At 43.7% G+C, this 20,034-nt stretch overlaps 1 protein-coding gene across 4 annotated transcripts in view; it reads right to left on the bottom strand.

Moving 5' to 3' along the window:
- Nucleotides 1-700: 700 nt before the first annotated feature.
- CNKSR3 (CNKSR family member 3) overlaps nt 701-20,034 on the bottom strand; it is a 112,820-nt gene continuing 93,486 nt past the window's right edge. For 3 of the 4 annotated variants that reach the window (XM_077998567.1, XM_015137078.3, XM_028846723.2), the window contains 6 exons: nt 19,005-19,073; nt 18,591-18,737; nt 10,414-10,538; nt 6,511-6,719; nt 5,927-6,016; nt 701-2,360 (listed from right to left, as the gene is read on the bottom strand). In XM_077998567.1, coding sequence (XP_077854693.1) covers nt 2,062-2,360; nt 5,927-6,016; nt 6,511-6,719; nt 10,414-10,538; nt 18,591-18,737; nt 19,005-19,073 — 939 coding nt within the window. In that variant the 3' untranslated portion in view covers nt 701-2,061. 4 annotated transcript variants of the gene reach the window in all.

A 20,034-nucleotide genomic window follows, 5' to 3' on the forward strand; every position in this document is an offset into this window, starting at 1 on the left:
TGGCAGATCACTTGAGGTCAGGAGTTCGAGACCAGCCTGGCCAACATGGTGAAACCTGATCTCCACTAAAAATACAAAAATTAGCCAGGCACGGTGGCAGGTACCTGTAATCCCAGCTACATGGGAGGCTGAGGCAGGAGAATCACTTGAACCTGGAAGGTGGAGGTTGCAGTGAGCTGAGATTGTGCCACTGCACTCAAACCTGGGCGAAAGATTGAGACTCCATCTCAAAAAAAAAAAAAAAAAAAAAAAAAAAAAAAAAATCCTGACTGAATTCAGTCACAGTAGTAATACATGAGTGGTTGCTAGTTCCTTTAACCACACCAGAGGCATTTTAAAGGGAAGACGTTTCCTAACTCCAGTGATTTTCATGGGCTGAATTCCAGGCAGTTCAGCAAACTCAACAATTCGGTGGTGTGAGAAAGGGCATTTTGGAGTAGGGTATTTCAGCTCTGCCTAGGAAGATACCTCAGAAAATTCCCCTCGTGCAATTTCACTTCGCACATGCTTCTCCTGTTCTTCCATTTCTAATCCATAAAATCCCAAAATGCTTGGGAGGGTTTATTTTGATTTTTTTTTTAAACAATAGTGCCCTGCTGGTAACAGCCACAGTCACTTGCTAATCTGAAGATACCTCGCACTTTCTCTTTCACTAGCTTCGTGTATGACGCGAAACAGAAATATTTCAATTACAGGTGACTAAGAGTAAGAAAAATATACAACTATATTTAAAATACTTAAATTAACAAGATAGTACTTTTCCATTCTAACAAAATATCATACATTCAGTTTAAACAAGAGTTAATATCCAGACACACGTTTTCAAAATACCTGATGCTAGTTGAAAATTAGTGACCATGAGGCTTTCCAAGATATTTCTAATTAGCAAACTGCGTACAATTTTGAAGAACTGTACACACTGTGCTGGAAGACAGACACTGAACAGGTCAAAATGCAAACTGATGTATCTTTCATCAACCTAAATCTTGTTGCTTCACTTTTCTAAATGATACTTTGGCTGTCAGCGAATCTTATCGCTTCTTTTCCTTAAAGACAATAATATATAACAACACCCCACACAAATAACCATAAACTTCTTTGTGTGAAATAAGCCCTATCAAAATGTGTTCATGTGTTTCTGTACCAACTGATCTATACTGAGACTGTCATGAAAAAGGTATCAAACAAGTGTAACAGGCCTATACTTAAACTTCTGCCTCAAAGGAGAAATCGGATACTTGCCACGTTATTGCAAAGTCAAAGCTGCTACACTTACAAATATGGTACATAGTTTAGAAAAATCAAATCAAGGCTGGGCACCGTGGCTCAAGCCTGTAATCCCAGCACTTTGGGAGGCCGAGACGGGCGGATCACAAGGTCAGGAGATCGAGACCATCCTGGCGAACATGGTGAAACCCCGTCTCTACTAAAAAAATACAAAAAACTAGCCGGGCGAGGTGGCGGGCGCCTGTAGTCCCAGCTACTCGGGAGACTGAGGCAGGAGAATGGCGTAAACCTGGGAGGCGGAGCTTGCAGTGAGCTGAGATCTGGCCACTGCACCCCAGCCTGGGCAACAGAGTGAGACTCCGTCTCAAAAAAAAAGAAAAATCAAATCAAAAATGTTTTCTCACTGGCTTTTTCAGATAAAGAAGTTGGACCACAAACCAACATATCTGTGTGAAAATAGCCACCAATTTTAGTCCCCCCAGCCCCTCAAAGAGGAACAATGTCACCAGTCCCTCACAATGATCATAGTATCTCTGGCCAGGGCTGCGATTTCTAGTGTGTGTCTCCACATTTTGTCTCTGGGGAAGCAAGACAAACAGGCTCTACCCGTTTTCCTCCTTTTGTCTCCACAAGCCAGCACCTAAGATCCTCTGAATTTGTTCCCATCCAATTCTGCAAACTTCCAAGAAGGGCAGTAGGTAACTTTTCAAAAAAAAAAAAAGAAATGACATAAGGTCACTACATAATACTGAGGCTGAAACGGGAAGAGGCTGTCCACTGTAAAAGCAAGGCACTTGGGGAGGAGCCAGGCAGGTGGCCTGAGCAGGGTCCCTCTCAGTGAGTCAACAGTTTCAGGCGCGTAAACCAGCTGACCAGGAGGGACGGTTCTGTGGACGAGGACTTCGTAGCTGAGGAGCCCGATTTCTTTTTGGTCCCTTCCTCCTGGAATGGAATCGTGGCGCTGCTGTGGAGATCTGAGTTGACGTAGCACCTGCTTCCTCGGATGTAGTCCGCACCCCGGACCAGATGCCGCTCGGTCGTGGGTCTGGAGAACCGGTATGGGTGAGAGGAGCTCTCTTCGACGATCGGGGGAATCCGCTCGTTACTGAAATACCGGCAAAGGGCGTCCTCCCCTGTTGACGGACAAAGTCCATTAAAATCACAATCCCGGTGGGGCGCGGTGGCTCACGCCTCTAATCTCAGCACTTTGGGAGGTCGAGGCAGGTAGATCACAAGGTCAAGAGATCAAGACCATCCTGGCCAACATGGTGAACCCTCATCTCTACTAAAAATACAAGAATTAGCCGGTGTGGTGGCGGGCGCCTGCAGTCCCAGCTATTCAAAGAATCATTTGATCCCAGGAGGCAGAGGTTGCAGTGAGCCGAGATCGCGCCACTGCACTGCAGCCTGGCAACAGAGCGAGACTGGGTCTCAAAATAAAGAAAAAAAAGTCACAATCCCCTGCACAGTGCTCTTTAGAGGGCCCTCAGCCTGCCCAGACTTCTGCCACCACCCTGAATGTGGACACCGTACCCTGCTCTCCTCCCTGGATTGGCCACAAGGTCCCACATGTGGCTGAGCCCACCAATGGGTGCTCTGGAAGCAGAAATGGGAAAGGTCCCTCCCACTTCAGGCTGCTTTAGCACCTGAGAGGTAACACACGGGGCTCCTTTAATGGGTGGGGATCAGAGACTGTAGTGCCCTTCGATGGCTGAACAAGAACTGCTCATGCACTGTTTAATGCAGGGCATTCAGGGACATTCCTGAACAAGGAAAAGAGTAGTCCTGCCCTAACTGCCAGCAGACCCCCTGGGATGGGGATGGAATGTTAAGAAACTTAATACAAAGTTAAAATACAGGACACTTTGGTAACAGGTAGCATCCTTGTGAAGCAGAAATTCTACACCCCAAAATATCAAAGATCTACGGGCATGGATGCTCACTGAAACATTTATTTTTATGCTTATTTTTATTTTTTGAAACAAGGTCTCACACTGTCATTCAGGCTGGAGTGCAGTGGTGCCATCTCAGCTAGTTGCAGCCTCCATCTCCCAGGCTCAAGAGATCCTCCCACCTCAGCCTCCCAAGTAGCTGGGACTACAGGTGCACACAACCACACCCAGCTGGTCTCGAAAATCCTGAGCTTAAATGATCCGCCCGCCTCAGCATCCTAAAGTGTTGGGATTATAGGCATGAGCCACCACACCTAGCCTGAAACATTTAGAATTTGAAAAAAACAAACAAAAATAACCTAAATTTCTAACAGTGGCACGTTGAATAAATAGGCGCTAGAGCCATAAGATGTCTTACTAATACGGCTATATTCTTTTAAAATATGTCTAGATAATATTCATTTTTACATAGTATTATTGAATATTTACTTCTCCATTTTTTTTTTTTTTTTTTGAGACGGAGTCTTACTCTGTTGCCCAGTCTTGAATGCAATGGTGCGGTCTGGGCTCACTGCAACCTCCACCTCCCAGGTTCCAGTGATTCTCCTGCCTCAGCCTCCCAAACAGCTGAGATTACAGGCACCCACCACCACACCTGGCTAATTTTTGTATTTTTAGTACGATGGGGTTTCACCATGTTGGCCAGGTTGGTCTCGAATTGCTGACCTCATGATCCACCTGCCTCGGCCTCCCAAAGTGCTGGGATTACAGGTGTGAATCACTGTGCCCGGCCAACTTCTCCCATTTTGCACTTTTTTCTAAGTATATAAATGTGAATACAGGAACAACTGGAAATCACACGAAACATTCACAGTGATTATTTCTTAGGTTGGAGAAACAGATTCCAGCTGAGTTTTATTTTCTCATGCCTTCCACGTTTTTCAATGTACTTGCTTTGCTTTTGTAATGAAAGGGGAACAGTCACATCTAAAACGTGCCCATTTTCAAAAAGCCACATGTTGTGTAAGTCTATTTATATGAAATGTCCAGAACAGGCAAATCCACAAAGTAGATGAATGCCTGTCAGGGGCTGAAGGAGGATGGAATTGGGAGTGACTGCTAAAAGGCACAAGGTTTCTTTTTGGGGCGACAAAAATGTTCTGGAATAGTGGCAAGTGGTGCACAAGTCTGTGAATATACTAAAACCCACCTGATTGTATATTTTAAAAGGCTGAACCTTATGCAATGAGTTATATCCCAATAAAGCTGTTATTTTTAAAGTGGCTGTGTATAGATAGATACCTTTATTCCAAAACAATCATGCAAGAAAAATATGGGAGGAGGTGTGGAGGGAACAAGTATTTTTCCACTTCCCAATTTCACACCCTCTAACCCCGACACTTCATCTCTCCATGTATAAAATAAATTAAAGGCTCAACCCGGGCTCAGAAGAACGGTAAGGAAGATGTTAACGTGTCTAAATCTAAACAAAGGACAGCCCTGCCACCTGCTGACTGCTCCACAGATACTCACACGTTAACTAAGGGGATCTTGAATGGTACCCAGGCATCTCTCCCTTTTTCACTTTAGCATAATACAGGCGATCTGCGTACTTAGGTGACAAACTTTACCAAGTCCCTAGAAAGGGTCAGGGGTCAATCAATCCCTTTGGAAGGTTAGGCCTCCAGAATTTTTTCTTCTTCCCTTTACTATCTAAAGCCTATTGTACTTAACTTTTCAACTGCCCTTTGTTTCAACAACTGCAAAAACAATGTTATAGTGTTCTGCCAATGATGATGATCAAATGCAATCTGGCAATCAAATGAGAATGTTTTAAAACATTTCACTCAAGACTAGTATAATAACCAGTGACTTTGATTACAGGGTGAATTAAACACAAATTTCTTTTCAAGTAGTAATTACCTTCTAACACAAGAAGGACTTGGAAGAAAACAAATCCATGTTTGTTAATCAGAAATCAGAGAGACTCAAAAAATAAAAGTAACAAAATTTAGAATAAGATTGTTTAATGAAAGCTGGGCATGGCGGCACAGGTCTATAACACCAGCTATCTCAGGAAGCTGAAGTGGGAGGATCACTTGAACCCAGGAGTTCAAGGCCAGCTTGGGCAACATAGTAAGAACCCATCTCAATTTTTAAAAATAAATTTTAAAAAAGATTGTTTAATGAATAATTTATTTCTATTTATTAAAAAATTAGACCACTGGCTGGGTATGGTAGCATATGCCTATAATTCCAGCACTTTGGGAGGCTGAGGCAGGAAGACCACTTATGGTTAGGAGTTTGAGACCAGCCTGGACAACATATTGAGACCCTGTCTCTACCAAAAAAAAGAAAAAATAGCCAGAAGTGGCAGCGTGGACCTGTAGCCCCTGCTACTCGGGAGGCTGAGGCAGGAGGATTGCTTGAGTCCAGGAGCTCAAGGCTACAGTGAGGTGTGATCATACCACTGCACTCCAGCCTGTGCAACAGAGCAAGACCCTGTCTCTAAAATAAATGGAAAAATAAAAATTAGACCATTAAAGTCTACAGCCTTTTTACAGCACTCAATGCTAATTAGGATATTTACAATCACTAACTAGGATGACATAATTTTGCTATTCTAGAAATAAGTAGGATCTTAAAGATCTTCTGCAGTCCTGATTTTATAGACGAGAAAATGAGGCTCAGAGAGGCCAAATATTCAGTCTACTTATTATAACACATTTACAAATAGAAGTGAAACCAGGGCCTGGGTCTGTTCACTCCCCATTTGCTGCTCCTTGGTTCGCTTGGCTTAAACGTACCTTTCCTGCCATGACCTCGAGGTCTGGCAAAAGGGTCCACAATCCCCATCCAGTTCCCATCAGCAGGCATGGACAAAGGCCGCGGCTTGCCTTCAGAGGGACGAGAGAGAAGGTGACAAGTTTGACGAGTTCTGGAACTTTAGTGAATCCTTGCCTTTATTTATAACGTAGACCCCACAATATCGCACCCACTTAGACAGAAGCAATAACAAATTTTAAAATAAGAAAAGTATTTTAAAGCACTGTATTTCCATAGCAGGCAATTAAGATAGAGGCACATTAAACTTGAGCCTGTGAGTCTACAGAGCAAAGCAACTCCAAAGCTAAAACCCAGGCACTGAAAGTTGAAACTGTAACATGATCTCACCCAGTTGGGCTTTGATGCCAGGCAGAGTAATGACTCAACAAGGATCCGCTTGAGAGAGATGAATAAAGGTCTCATACTTAGAATTTCATTGAGGTTTATGTTTTCCTCAGATTACTCTTAAAGTCTGCCAAATTCATCCAACAGTTCCAACTAAGGCAGGGGGCGGGGAGGAGAAGTCAAGGCCGACGGCAGAACAAAACAAACACTCGAAACTTACCATAAGATGGTGTTTTCTCTCTCATTTTTGTGGGCAGAATGTTGGTTTCCACCGAATACCCAGGCAACTGATCCGAGTCGGCAATGGTAAATCTTCGTCTCCGGCTTTCCTGGTCCAAGAAGGAATTCGGGGACTCTGAACCCTTAGAACCAGGCAGTGGTTGTTTGCACTTACTGGACCCTCCATACACAAAACTGCCATTCTCATCCCTGGAAGATAATATGCGCAATACTTAAGTTGTTTACAAAGATGTTCTCATACTGAAGAATTCCAGCAGTCCTGCTACCTCCGCACACAGAAGGTAACTTAAATTCTCCTTTTCCACTGGAGAAGCGTTCCTTTTGTCAACCCCAGTTGCCACTCAAATACATACAGATCCTATTACACAAGAGCCAAATACCATGATGTGATGAAATATAAGAATAAATGCAGGCCGGACATGGCAGCTCCTGCCTATAATCCCAGCACTTAGGGAGGCCGAGGCAGGTGGATCACCTGAAGTCAGGAGTTCAAGACCAGCCTGACAAACAAGGTGAAACCCCATCTCTACTAAAAATACAAAAATTAGCGGGGCATGGTGGCGGGCACCTGTAGTCCCAGCTACTCGGGAGGCTGAGACAGGAGAATTGCTTGAACCCAGGAGGCGGAGGTTATGGGCAATGGAGCGCCAACCTGGGCAATGGAGTGAAACTCCACCTCAAAAAAAAAGAAAAAAAAAAGAGTAAATGCAGGGTTTTAAAAATATATATATATCTAAACAAATATACCTTTGAGAAGACAGCTCTAGTTTTGCTGTGCTTCTGTGTGTAGCTGAATATCCTATTTACTACAGCAATCACATGTTAAGGTGTGCTCTAGCAAACCATGTTGCTCACGCCAAGAGCTGTATCTTTGCCAAAATCCAGCAAAAAAGACTCTTGATATATAATGAAGTTATTATATTTGAAAACCATGTCAAAAGATACCAAGGAACCTTTTCTTTTCTTTTTTTTTTTTTTGAGACGGAGTCTTGCTCTGCCGCCCAGGCTGGAGTGCAGTGGCATGATCTCGGCTCACTGCAAGCTCCGCCTTCCGGGTTCACACCATTCTCCTGCCTCAGCCTCCCGAGTAGCTGGGACTACAGGCGCCCGCCACCACGCCCGGCTAATTTTTTTGTATTTTTTGGTGGAGATGGGGTTTCACCGTGTTAGCCAGGATGGTCTCAATCTCCTGACCTCATGATCTGCCTGCCTCGGCATCCTAAAGTGCTGGGATTACAGGCGTGAGCCACTGTGCCCGGCCAAAGGAACCCTTATATTAACCAATGGAGAGTGATTCTTCTCTGAACCAAATACTACAAAACCAGCAAAAGTTGGATCACCGATTCCATCCTAATTCTATCTACCTGTCAGTTTAAAGTGTAGGATTAATTTGAGTCCAAGTTACCAGCTGATTAGACTTTTTTGCACTTGGTAAATTCCATTAGGCAAATCAGGACAAAAACTGCTAGACAAAATACAGAATCAGCTGAGTCCCAAAGCCATCTACTAATCAGCCATGCCTGTGTGTGGTATTCCCAGGTGGGATGGCACCCACCTACCCCTCCCACCCACAAATATATCTCTTTCCATACCTTTAAACCTGGCATATAACTCCCCATTCACAAAGTTTCCATGACTCATGACTGGTTTCTCGGTAATCCATTCACGTTTTTCATTCCTCGGAAAATCCTTCATGAGTGGTGTGTTTGTGCACTCTCAAAAGCGTCCTCCCAAGCAGTTTAATCCAGTTCTCTTTCTAGCCCCAGGTTCCTTTATCTCTCACTATGTACACACCACTCCTTTTCTTGCTCCCGCAACCCAGACAAGAACATTCTGGATCAAGGGAGGGCATCCTCCTCCAGTTTCTGATAAAACAATCCACACATTAGTCATCGTGGAATGCTGTGCTCTCTATATGCAGAGGCAAATACTACCTGTAACTTTAAACACACTTAAGATCTCGTGAACCAGAATGCCCCGATCACCTGAGGTACATTCGTACATGCTGTAATAAGTTCTGAGTAAACCAAGACTCAAGGAAACAAAAAACATCTCTGCACCCAAAACAGAAGAAATACAATGAAGCAAATGCCTCAGCTTCAAATGAAAACCAGTAAACAACAAATTCTGATATACAGTAAAATGTCACTGTAATAAAATCCAGCCCGAACTTTGTTTTATGAAATATTATAGCCTAATCATATATTTCTCAATATATGCTTGAATTGCTGAATAAGACCCTGGTAGTTCTGTAGGGTCAAGGACTGAGTCTGTTTTGTGTCATATGGTAACCCAGACCCAATACTCAGGAAAGATATGCTGAATAAATGAGCCAGACTTTCTAGTTTTATCAACATATATAAATATGTGAGTTGATTAAAATAAGCCTAGATCACACCTAAATCATCCTGTACACTCTATATACCACCCTCATTATACCATATAGTATTTAAGTTAGCCATGAAGAAAGCAACTATCTTTTAAGAATTTATATCGAGACCATCCTGGCTAACACGGTGAAACCCCGTCTCTACTAAAAAATACAAAAAATTAGCCGGGCGCGGTGGTGGGCGCCTGTAGTCCCAGCTACTTGGGAGGCTGAGGCAGGAGAATGGCGTGAACCCGGGAGGCGGAGCTTGCAGTGAGCTGAGATCTGGCCACTGTACTCCAGCCTGGGCGACAGAGTGAGACTCTGCCTCAAAAAAAAAATAAAAATAAATTAAAATAAAAAGAATTTATGGTACACACACACACACACACACACACACACACACACACAAATATGAAATGTTCATACCTACAGTCACATGGGTTTGCGTTTTCTTGTTTTTGAGAGTAGGTCTCACTGTGTTGTCCAGGCTGGAGTGCAGTGGCGTGATCAAGGTGTACTGCAGCCTCAACCTCCTGGGCTCAAGTGATCCTACCACCTCAGCCTCCTAAGTAGCTAAGACCACAGGTGCACACAACCACACCCAGCTAATTTTTAAAATTTTTTGTAGAGATGGGGCCTTACTATATTCCCCAGGCTGGTCTTGAACTTCCGGGCTCAAGCAATCCTCCTGAACCGGCCTTCCAAAGTGTGGAAATATCGGTGTGAGCCACCACACCTGGCCACATAGGTTTTTTTTCAAGTTCTATGAAGAACACATCTCTCTCAGCAAAATCAAGCTGCACCTCTCATTAATCTCACAGAAATACTTATTATCTACCCCCTCAAGATGAATTTACCATGGAGTTAATGAAACTTAACCTGCAAGGCCTCCAACAGACCCTTCCAAGGTCCCAGGAGAGCACATTTTCATTCATTTTTCAAAAGTAAGGTATTGCTATACCCTTTTCTTTGTTTCTTTTTTGAGACAGGGTCTCGCTCTGTCACCCAGGCTGGAGTGCAATGGCACAAACTCTGCTCACTGCAACCTCCACCTCCTGGGCTCAAACGATTTTTCTGCCTCAGCCTCCTGAGCTAGGACTACAGGCATCTGCCACCACACTCGGTTAATTTTTGTATTTTTTTGTAGAGATGAGGTTTCACCATGTTGCCCAGCCTGGTCTTGAACTCCTGAGCTCAAGTGATCTGTCCGCCTCAGCCACCCAAAGTGCTAGGATTACAGGTGTGAGCCACCACACCTGGCCAATATTGCCATATTCTTTTCTCAAAAGGGCCCTCCCCACCAAACTGTATAGCTTCAAGCCCCACAGAACCTAGATCTGTCCCTACACTCCTATAAAGTAAGGCTGATCATACTTTTAATGGTAGTTCAAGATTCAGCCCTGTCATACTGTGGCTCAGCAACTTCCTCTCTCAAGATCCTCTTTTCACACCACCATTTACAAACACCACCAACAGGAGACGAGCATACCATGACAATGGATAGCAACATACCGGGGAGAGTAGGGAACAGCTGGTGGAGGAGGAATATAAAGATCCAGGATGGCTGACTTCTCCTTCTTCAGCGAGGTATCCATAGTGCTTTCAGGGGACTGGGTTGTCGTAGGTGGAGGTGAGGTCTGAAACATGAGTAACACAGCAATGCAAAGAGTGGAGATCAATTCAGAGATGATTCTTGGTGTTCATTTCCCCTTCCCCAAACCAACACCAACCCCGTGTCTGAACAGGGACTGAGGTCATTCATGTGTTTACAGATATTTGCAATATTTAACTTACATTCTTCTTTGAAACCCTTAGAATTAGCTGAGGGATTTGAAAGACGATGCATAGTGGCAAGAAGCAGAGGCTTAGGAGCCAGGTGCCAGGGTTATGATTCTAGCTCTGAGGAAATCACTTAAACATCTGTGGCCTCCCTTTCCTCCTCTGTAAAGGAGTGATACTGATAATATCTCTTGCATAGAGCTGCAGTGAGAATTAGATGAGTTCGTTCATGAAAATTACTAGCAAGGTCAGGTATGGTGGTTCACGCCTGTTATCCCAGCACTTTGGGAGGCCAAGGTGGATGGATTGCTTGAGCTCAGGACTTCGAGACCAGCCTGGGCAATGTGGCAACCCATCCCTAAAAAAAATATTAAAATTAGCCAGGTGTGGTGACACATGCCTGTAGTTCCAGCTACTTGGGAGGATGAAATGGGAGGGCTGCTTGAGCCCAGGAGGGAGAAGCTGCAGCGAGCCAAGAGTGCACCACTGCACTCCAGCCTGGGTAACAGAGCAAGACTCTGTCTCAAAAAAAAAAAAAAGAAAGAAAGAAAGAAAGGAAAGAAAAGAAAAAGAAATCAAATCAGTAGCAGCGCTACTATTGACTAGAAGTATTGCTTGGAACTCTGGATGTGACCCTGGCTAGACTTACTAGCTGTTTTTTTTGTTTGTTTTGTATTTTTTTTCAAATGGAGCCTCACTCTGTCTCCCAGGCTGGAGCGCAGTGGCGCGACCTCAGCTCACTGCAACCTGTGCCTCCTGGGTTCAAGTGATTCTCCTACCTCAGCCTCCCAAGTAGCTGGGATTACAGGTGTGCACCACCATACCCAGCTAATTTTTGTATTTTTAGTAGAGACAGGGTTTTGCCATGTTGGCCAGGTTGGTCTCAAACTTCTGACCACAGGTGATCCGCCCACCTCGGCCTCGCAAAGTGCTGGGATTACAGGTGTGAGCCACCACGCTTGGCCCTTATTAGCTGTTTATTGTTGAGCAAGTCACACAATATCTCTGTGCCCCATCTATAAAATGAGAATAAATAGGGACAAGAATAGTACCAACATCGGGTGCCTGTGAGAATTAAGATCACACATGTAAACAACTTAGGACACTGCTTTCCCATAGTAAATACACAACCTTATACCGTTTGTTTTAGTACTATATATACATATATGCATTCATATATGTATATAATCTTAATTTCAAATCCACACGGCTGAATTTGAACTATGATACTGGTCTCAAAGGGCATGGTTTTTAATGTTTCACATGAGACCTTCAATCTTACCTTTCTACAGTCTAACAATGACAACAATGATTTTTCTGGTTGGTAAAGAACAGCAAGGAAATCTTGGAGTCAAGGCAGGGAAATATTTGGTGATGGCCAGTGAGACTGTGCTAAGCCCTGGGCAGACATAAAAAGCTACCCTGGCATGTGGGCGCACACCTGTAAAAATCCCAGCACTTTGGGAGGCGGAGGCAGGTGGATCACTTGAGCTCGAGAGTTCAAGATCAGCCTGGAGAAAATAATGAAGCCCTGTTTCTACTAAAAAAAAAAAAAAAAAAAAAAAAGCTACCCTTCAACACTGGTTGTGATGGAAGAGCTCCCTGAAGTGAAACTGTGACCTGATTCTAAGGATTGAAAGGACTGACTGGCCAGTGTGACGGAGCTAGACATGGCCACCAGGAGGTTCACAGAGGACAGCTCATTTTCAGGAGAGATAGCAAGTCACAGGGGCAAGGACTGAGCTTTCAGTCTTCCAGAGTAGAACCCCATATTTTAAACGTTGGTCATTAATGCATAATCTATCAATTCTATTCAATTTATAATTGAAATCTCAACATGTCAATCTTGGATCATATCTGAAAACATGAGGCCAGGATCCAGATTCTACAAATCTTAGAAGCAAAAGTAAACTAGAACATTTCCACAAAATTGATACTCACTGAAAATACATATATGGATCATTACTTCTATATCAGTAACTCTCATTTACCAGGTGTGTGGCATCAAAACAGAATGGTGAATGCCTTTTCTATGACAGGTCAACAGAAATGATGTTGAAAAACTTAAGAGCTCTCTTCTGGGAAGGGTGGGTGTCCAGGCACAAAGAATAATGAAGAATGGAACACAGAGAAACCCCCAGGGCTGGGGGCTAACTCTACAGAGTATTTGTCTACCAGAGCTTATATTCTGAAAATACCCTGGGCACAAGAACACTTGGTAGCTAAGCTATAAAATGGTGTCTGCATTTTGATGGTCATTATCTCCCTGGGTCACAGGGAAAATTAGGTGTCTCTATCTCTTACCACCACCTCTTCCCCAAACTGCACAGTTAGTGGGACTTGGCAGGAAAGTAGGCAAAACCAGAGAACATCACAGAGTGTCCCTTCTTAAGTGAACTTCCAGGGACCAACACTAGCCTGTACTTAAAAATTATTTTCACTCATGTTCTGAACAGATCCATGTGAATTTTCCTCTATTGCCTCAAACTCAATTATGCTCAAAATACCCAACATCTCTTCCTTCCAAATGGCCTCTTTTTTGATTTTCCAATTTTTGTCACCACCCAGGTTCCCTGTCACATTGGACACTTGCTTCTCCCTGGCCTTTCTCACCCTTACCCCAAAACTTTTTCTAATAGTCAACACTATTAAAGAGCAGAGCATGGCTTAGAAAGATTACATACCTTGACTAAGGGTCCCACAACAGCTAGTAAGTGGTAGAGCTGGGACCTGAACTCAAGTGGTTCAACTCAGAGGCCACATTTATAACCACCAGGCTGTGCTGCTTCCTGAGCCCTTCTGATGTGCTTCCCAGTGGCCTCTGGCATTCTTAGTCTTTCACTAAATCACCCGTCACCAGCCTTGCCCAGGACCACATCGTATCTACCCTTATACAGTAGCCTCCCTTCTGGTGGTTCTTATGTTTAGATGTTGTTATGTGCTGAAACTGTGTTCCCTAAAATTCCTGTGTTCAAATTCTCACCCCCAGTACCCAGAAAGTGACAGTATTTGGAGATAGGGTCTTTAAAGAGGTGGTTAAGTTAAAATGGAGGTCATCAGGGTGGGCTCAATCTGACATGAATGCTGTCCCATAAGATTAAGACACAGACACATTGTAATCCCAGCACTTTGGGAGGCCGAGACGGGTGGATCACGAGGTCAGGAGATCGAGACCATCCTGGCTAACACAGTGAAACCCCGTCTCCACTAAAAAATACAAAAAACTAGCCGGGCGAGGTGGTGGGCGCCTGTAGTCCCAGCTACTCGGGAGGCTGAGGCAGGAGAATGGCGTGAACCTGGGAGGCGGAGCTTGCAGTGAGCTGAGATCTGGCCACTGCACTCCAGCCTGGGCGACAGAGCAAGACTCTGTCTCAAAAAAAAAAAAAAAAAAAAAAAAAAAAAAGACACAGACACATATGGAGGGAAGACCACATGAGGACAGAGGAAGAAGACCACCATTTGCATGCCAAGGAGAGGGTCCTCAGAATGAAGCCAACTCCACTGACACCTTGACTTTGACCTTCTACCACCTTGTACGGCAGCCCTAGCAGAGTAATAGAGGTATTAATGTCAAAGCAGCTGTCAACCTGTCACCTGTGGGAGAAAGCCCATGCTCCTCAGCCTGACACTCCATACCTGCCATGATAGTCTCAGGCAACCAGTCCAACTTTATCTCCCAGCCCCGGCTCCAGAGTCTGAGCCACTCATTCCTTCTGGTAGAAGCTCTGGAGCCCACCCAGAGTCTCACTGCCACCGCTACCACCCCCCGCTGCTGGGAGTGCCAGCCGCTAAGGCTCACGGCTTAGCGTGAGCCTTCTTGGAAGAATGGCCCTCAGCTGACAGAGCTGACTCGCCCGAGAAGGGCCACCAGAGCCCGGAGCTGTGTGGCTCCACCAGGATGCTTCATCCTGCATAGTAGGTCAAGGCTATGCTGCCCCTGAGAGGCATCCTTGCTGCTTCCCCGTCATCATTCTGCCTTCCTCTCTCCCTTACCAGTTTTATTTGGAGCACATACCCTCAAAAATTGCTCTCACAAGGTTGTGCATCTCAGACTCTGCTCTAGGAAACCTTATCTAAGACACTGCCCTTCTCCGATGGTGGTCTATCTATGTTTTGTGGGTGAGTGTGTTTAAACAAAAGCATTCATCTCCTCTGTGATACACGCTCCCATTTGCCAATGCAAATCCCACCTACCCTCCCAGGCTCCCACCTCCCAGTCCATACCTCTCTCTCCTTCAGAACCCAACATTTATCTCATGCAACTATGAGCAGGCAGAGCAAGCATTTGGCAGGAATCCATCAATTACCTATGTGGAATTAGCACCTCTGTAATGTTAAGTATCATATTCTGAGAAATCCAAAAAAGTCTAAGCACGTTTAAATTTTACACTGACCAATGCAAACAGAAGCAGCTGGGATATAATCAATAGGCTCGGTTATGGGCAATGATTTTTTGGCTCTGACCGCAAAAGCACAGGCGACAAAAGCAAAAACAGACAAGTGGGATTACATCAAATTAAAAAGCTTCTACATAGCAAAGGAAATAACTGACAAGACAAAGCGTCAATCTAGAAAGTATCTGCAAACCATACATCAGATAAGGGGTTAATATCCAAACTATATAAGGAACTCAAAGAACTCAATAGCAAAAAAAAAAAAACCCACAAAGAACCTGATTTAAAAATGGGTAAAGGACCTGAAATGACATCACTCTCTTGCCTTTTTTTTTTTTTTTTTGGAGACAGGGTCTCTACTCTGTCACTCAGGGCGGATGTAGTGGTAAAATCAAGGCTCACAGCAGCCTCCCAGTCTCAAGCAATCCTCCCACCTCAGCCTCCCAAGTAGCTGGGATTACAGGTATGTGCCACCATACCCAACTAGTTGGTTTTAAAAAAAATTGTTGTAGAGACAGGATCTTGCTTTGTTGCCCAGGTTGGTCTTGAACTCCTGGGCTCAAACGATCCTGCTGCCTTGGCCTCTCAAAGCGCTATGATTACAGACGTGAGCCCCAGCAGCCAGCCCCGACTAGACATTTCTCAAGAGGAGATATACAAATGGCCGACAGAGATATGAAAAAATGTTCAACGTCACTAGTCATCAGGGAAATGCAAATCAAAGCCACAGTGAGAAGACTGCGGGCACCTGTTGGAATGGCTACTATCAGAAAACAAAAGGTAAGGGTGATAAGGACGTGGAGATGTAGAAATCCTAGCACATGGCCGGTGGGAATGTAAATTAGCAGAGCCATTATGGAAAACATTATGGAGGTTCCCTGAAAAATGAAAAAGCAGCCTCACTAGTGGATACACATCTAAAGGAAATGAAATCAGTATGCTGAGGAGGTATCTGCACCCTCATGTTCACTGCAGCATTTTTCAAAATAGCCCAGGCATGGAGTCAACCCAAGAGTCCATCAACAGATGAATGGATAAGGAAAACATGGTGTATATACATAAGGGAATGCTACTCACCCTTAAAAAAGAAGGAAATCCTGGCCAGGCGCGGTTGGCTCACGCCTGTAATCCTAGCACTTTGGGAGGCCAAGGCGGGCGGAACACCTGAGGTCAGGAGTTTGAGGCCAGCCTGGCCAACATGGTGAAACTCTGTCTCTGCTAAAAATATAAAATTTAGCCGGGCATGGTGGCGGGCACTTGTAATTCCAGCTACTCAGAAGGAGGCTAAGACAGGAGAATCGCCTGAACCCAGGAGGCAGAGGTTGCAGTGAGTGAGCCAAGATCGCGGCACTGCACTCCAGTCTAGGCAACAAGAGCGAAACTCCATCTCAAAACAAAACAAAAAAAAGAAGAAAAGAAGGAAATCCTATCACGTGTGACAACAGGGAAGAACGTGGAGGACACTGTGTTAAGTGAAATAAGCCAGGTACATATAGACAAATACCACATGATCTCACTTATATGTGGAATCTAAGAAAAAAAATCTAACTCTTAGAAGCAGAGAGTAGACTGGTGGCTGCCAGAGGTTGAAAGGAGTGGGATTGGGGAATCCTGGTCAAAGGGTACAAAGTTTCAGTTAGCCAGGAAGAGTAAGTTCAAGAGATCTATTGTATAGCATGGTGACTATAGCTAATAAAAATGCATTGCATGCTAGAAAATTGCTAAGTTGCTATAACACGTGTAGATTTTGAGTGTTCTTGCCACAAATAAATGTAAATGGTAAGCATGTGAGGTAATAAATGTATTAATGACCTTGATTTAGCCATTCCAAAATGTAAACATATTTTGAAACACTGTGTTGCACAATAGAAATATACACAATTTGTATCTGTCAATTAAAAAGTGAATTGTAAAATATGTTCGGTTATTATTTATAAACTGTAATTATGGTCCCCTCTTGCCCTACCTTTATTTCTGCGAGTTTTTGTTTGTTGGTTGGTTTTTGTTTTTGTTTTCAGACAGGGTCTCACTCTGTCACTCAGGCTGAAGTGCAGTGGCGTGATCTCGGCTCACTGCCACCTCTGCCTCCTGGGTTCAAGCAATTCTCCTGCCTCAACCTCCCGAGTAGCTGGGATTATAGGCACATGCCACCACACTCAACTACTTTTTGTATTTTTAGTACAGACGGGGTTTTGCCATGTTGGCCAGGCTGGTCTCGAACTCCTAACCTCAAGTGATCCACCCACCTCGGCTTCCCAAGATGCTGGGATTACAGGCGTGAGCCACCACACTCGGCCTCTGAGTTATTTATTTTTAACCTCTCCTCTGTGACACCATAATCTTTCCATAATCTCTCCAGTACCTTGCCTCAGAAAGTTTCAAAACTGATGGTTTAAGACTATTGTTCTTCCATGGGAAGACATACAATAACATCAAATAGTTACAAACAAACCATAATCTCAATCTTATAAAAGGGCACTATAAGGTTATTGCTTTTCATTCTCAGTTTATGAAACAAACACTAAGGACCAATGGCACAACAAGGAGTGTGACCAGTGAGTGTGATCCACCCAGGTGTCAGCAATAAGGGGGTATATTGTTTGAAAAGAATTTAAATAAAACTCAGTCAGTTTGTCTTCTATTATCAGCACAGACTGGCAATACTACATAATGCCTAAATAACAGTGTGATACGGCTCCCCATGGGGTGGGCTGCACTCACCGCCCCCAACCCTGCCTTGGTAAAGCGCTGCTGAAGACTCAACCCCACGTGGTCTCTCCAGCATTAGTGTTCAAACTGTATACAGTTATGTAGGTATGTGTTTGAAACGAGAGAGGAGAGGGACTAAAAGGAGCTTTTGGCAGTGATGGAAATGTCTGTATCCACCTATCTGATATGGGAGTTACTAGCCGTATGTGAATATTCTGCACCTGAAATGTAGCCAGCGATCCTGCAGAGATTAACTTTTAATGTCATATCATTCTTTTTTTTTTTTTCTCTTTTCTTTTTGAGAACGGACTCTTGTTCTGTCACCCAGGATGGAGTGCAGTGGCGCGATCTCGGCTCACTGCAAGCTCCGCCTCCCAGGTTCACGCCATTCTCCTGCCTCAGCCTCCTGAGCAGCTGGGACTACAGGTGCCCGCCACCATACTCGGCTAATTTTTTGTATTTTTAGTAGAGACGGGGTTTCACCGTGTTAACCAGGATGGTCTCGATCTCCTGACCTCATGTTCTGCCTATTTCAGCCTCCCAAAGTGCTGGGATTACAGGCATGAGCCACCGCGCCTGGCCTTATTCTTTAAATAGTCATATATGGTTACTGGCTACTATACTGTTCAATGTAGATCTAGAATTTATATTTTCACATAGGCAGGATTATAGGATAATTACATACAAACTCCCGAAACCAATCAATCACCTTCAAATTTCTATCTCTTTTTGTTTAGAGACTAATGACATACTCGACATTGTTCAGGTGCTGATGCTAGACGGAGGCTTACAGTCAATCCCAGATACCTGTACAAGAGGTGGCTTCCAACGTAGGTTTTTCAAGGGAGCAGGAGTAAAGTTGAAAGACCCAGTGGGGCGCTTCTTAAGCAGTAACACAACTCCTGTGGGATTCTCTCTCAATTTCTTCACCAGATTTTTCAGCTGCCATCCCACCTTCAAATAAAGAAAATGGAGAGGGAGGACTTGAAACTTGCTCATGAATAATGAAAAACTGAACCTATGAATTTATCTCGAGGCAATCTGAGTTGTGAGCAAATACATAGAAACAAAATAGGCAGGCACAAGTATGTTCATGTTAGCACAACCTAAAATAATGAAAAATGGGATGTAAGCAGAAAATTTTAAAACTTTAAACAGAACGGTTTTAGATTTAATTAAAAGTTCTAAAGAGGAAAATTGAGTCTCAATAAACAAACTCACCACAGTTTGCTGATTAACTTGAATGACTTCATCACCAGCATGAATCTTCTGAGATCTGTCTGCAGGAGACTGTACAGAAACAAAATAACCTGCCTTAATTTTTTTAAACCTTCTATTTCTTTCTGTTTTTATTTATTCTTTCTTCTGTAGACAATTAGCAACTGAAATAACATTTTCTCAGGAAAAATAAACAATGCACTTTATTTCCCCGAGACTACACAGTCTATAGGACCTTCCCCATGAATCCTGTGTTATCCATTTTATTAGTGTCTGTTATAACTGATAATTTGTCTGTTAGAATAGCCAGGTTCATCTAATCTATCGGGAAGAGACTGGACATACTGTCTTTTGTTTTGTTTTGCTTTTAAGACAAAGTCTCACTCTGTCATCCAGGCTGGAAGGCAATGGTGGATCTCAGCTCACTGCAACTTCTGCTTCTCGGGTTCAAGCAGATCTCCCAACCTCAGCCTCTCAAGTAGCTGGGATTACAGGCACCTGCCACCACGCCCAGCTAATTTTTTAGTAGAGATGACGTTTCACCATGTTGGCCAGGCTGGTCTCAGACTCCCAACCTCAGGTGATCTGCCTGCCTCAGCCTCCCAAAGTGCTGGGATTACAGGCGTGAGCCACTGCGCCCAACCTGGACATATTGTCAAAATGATTGGCTGATAGAAGCTATTGGCTCACTAAAAAATTCTTACACATATCCTTATCAAAATTAATCCCATAAAAGCTGACCAACTGTTCAACACGGAAAATCATCCTTGTAACTCTGTCATCTCGTTTCCTTATTAAAGCTAAATGTCGTTCTTATTCTACTTTTCCATATTATTGCAATGCTGCTAAAATAGAAAGTTGGTGGGAATAGAAATTGCTTTAAAGAAAATGAATTTAGTTTTCTTTTCATTTTCAGATTACATTCAAAAATGAGTTTTCAGTGTCAAAACAAAACCCGAACTTTTTTTCCTTCAAATAATGCCTGGTTATTAATTTACCATTGCTGCAACAAAAATATATATAAAGGGATATA

This window comes from Macaca mulatta, chromosome 4 (genome assembly GCF_049350105.2).
Source record: "Macaca mulatta isolate MMU2019108-1 chromosome 4, T2T-MMU8v2.0, whole genome shotgun sequence".
NCBI lineage: Eukaryota > Metazoa > Chordata > Mammalia > Primates > Cercopithecidae > Macaca > Macaca mulatta.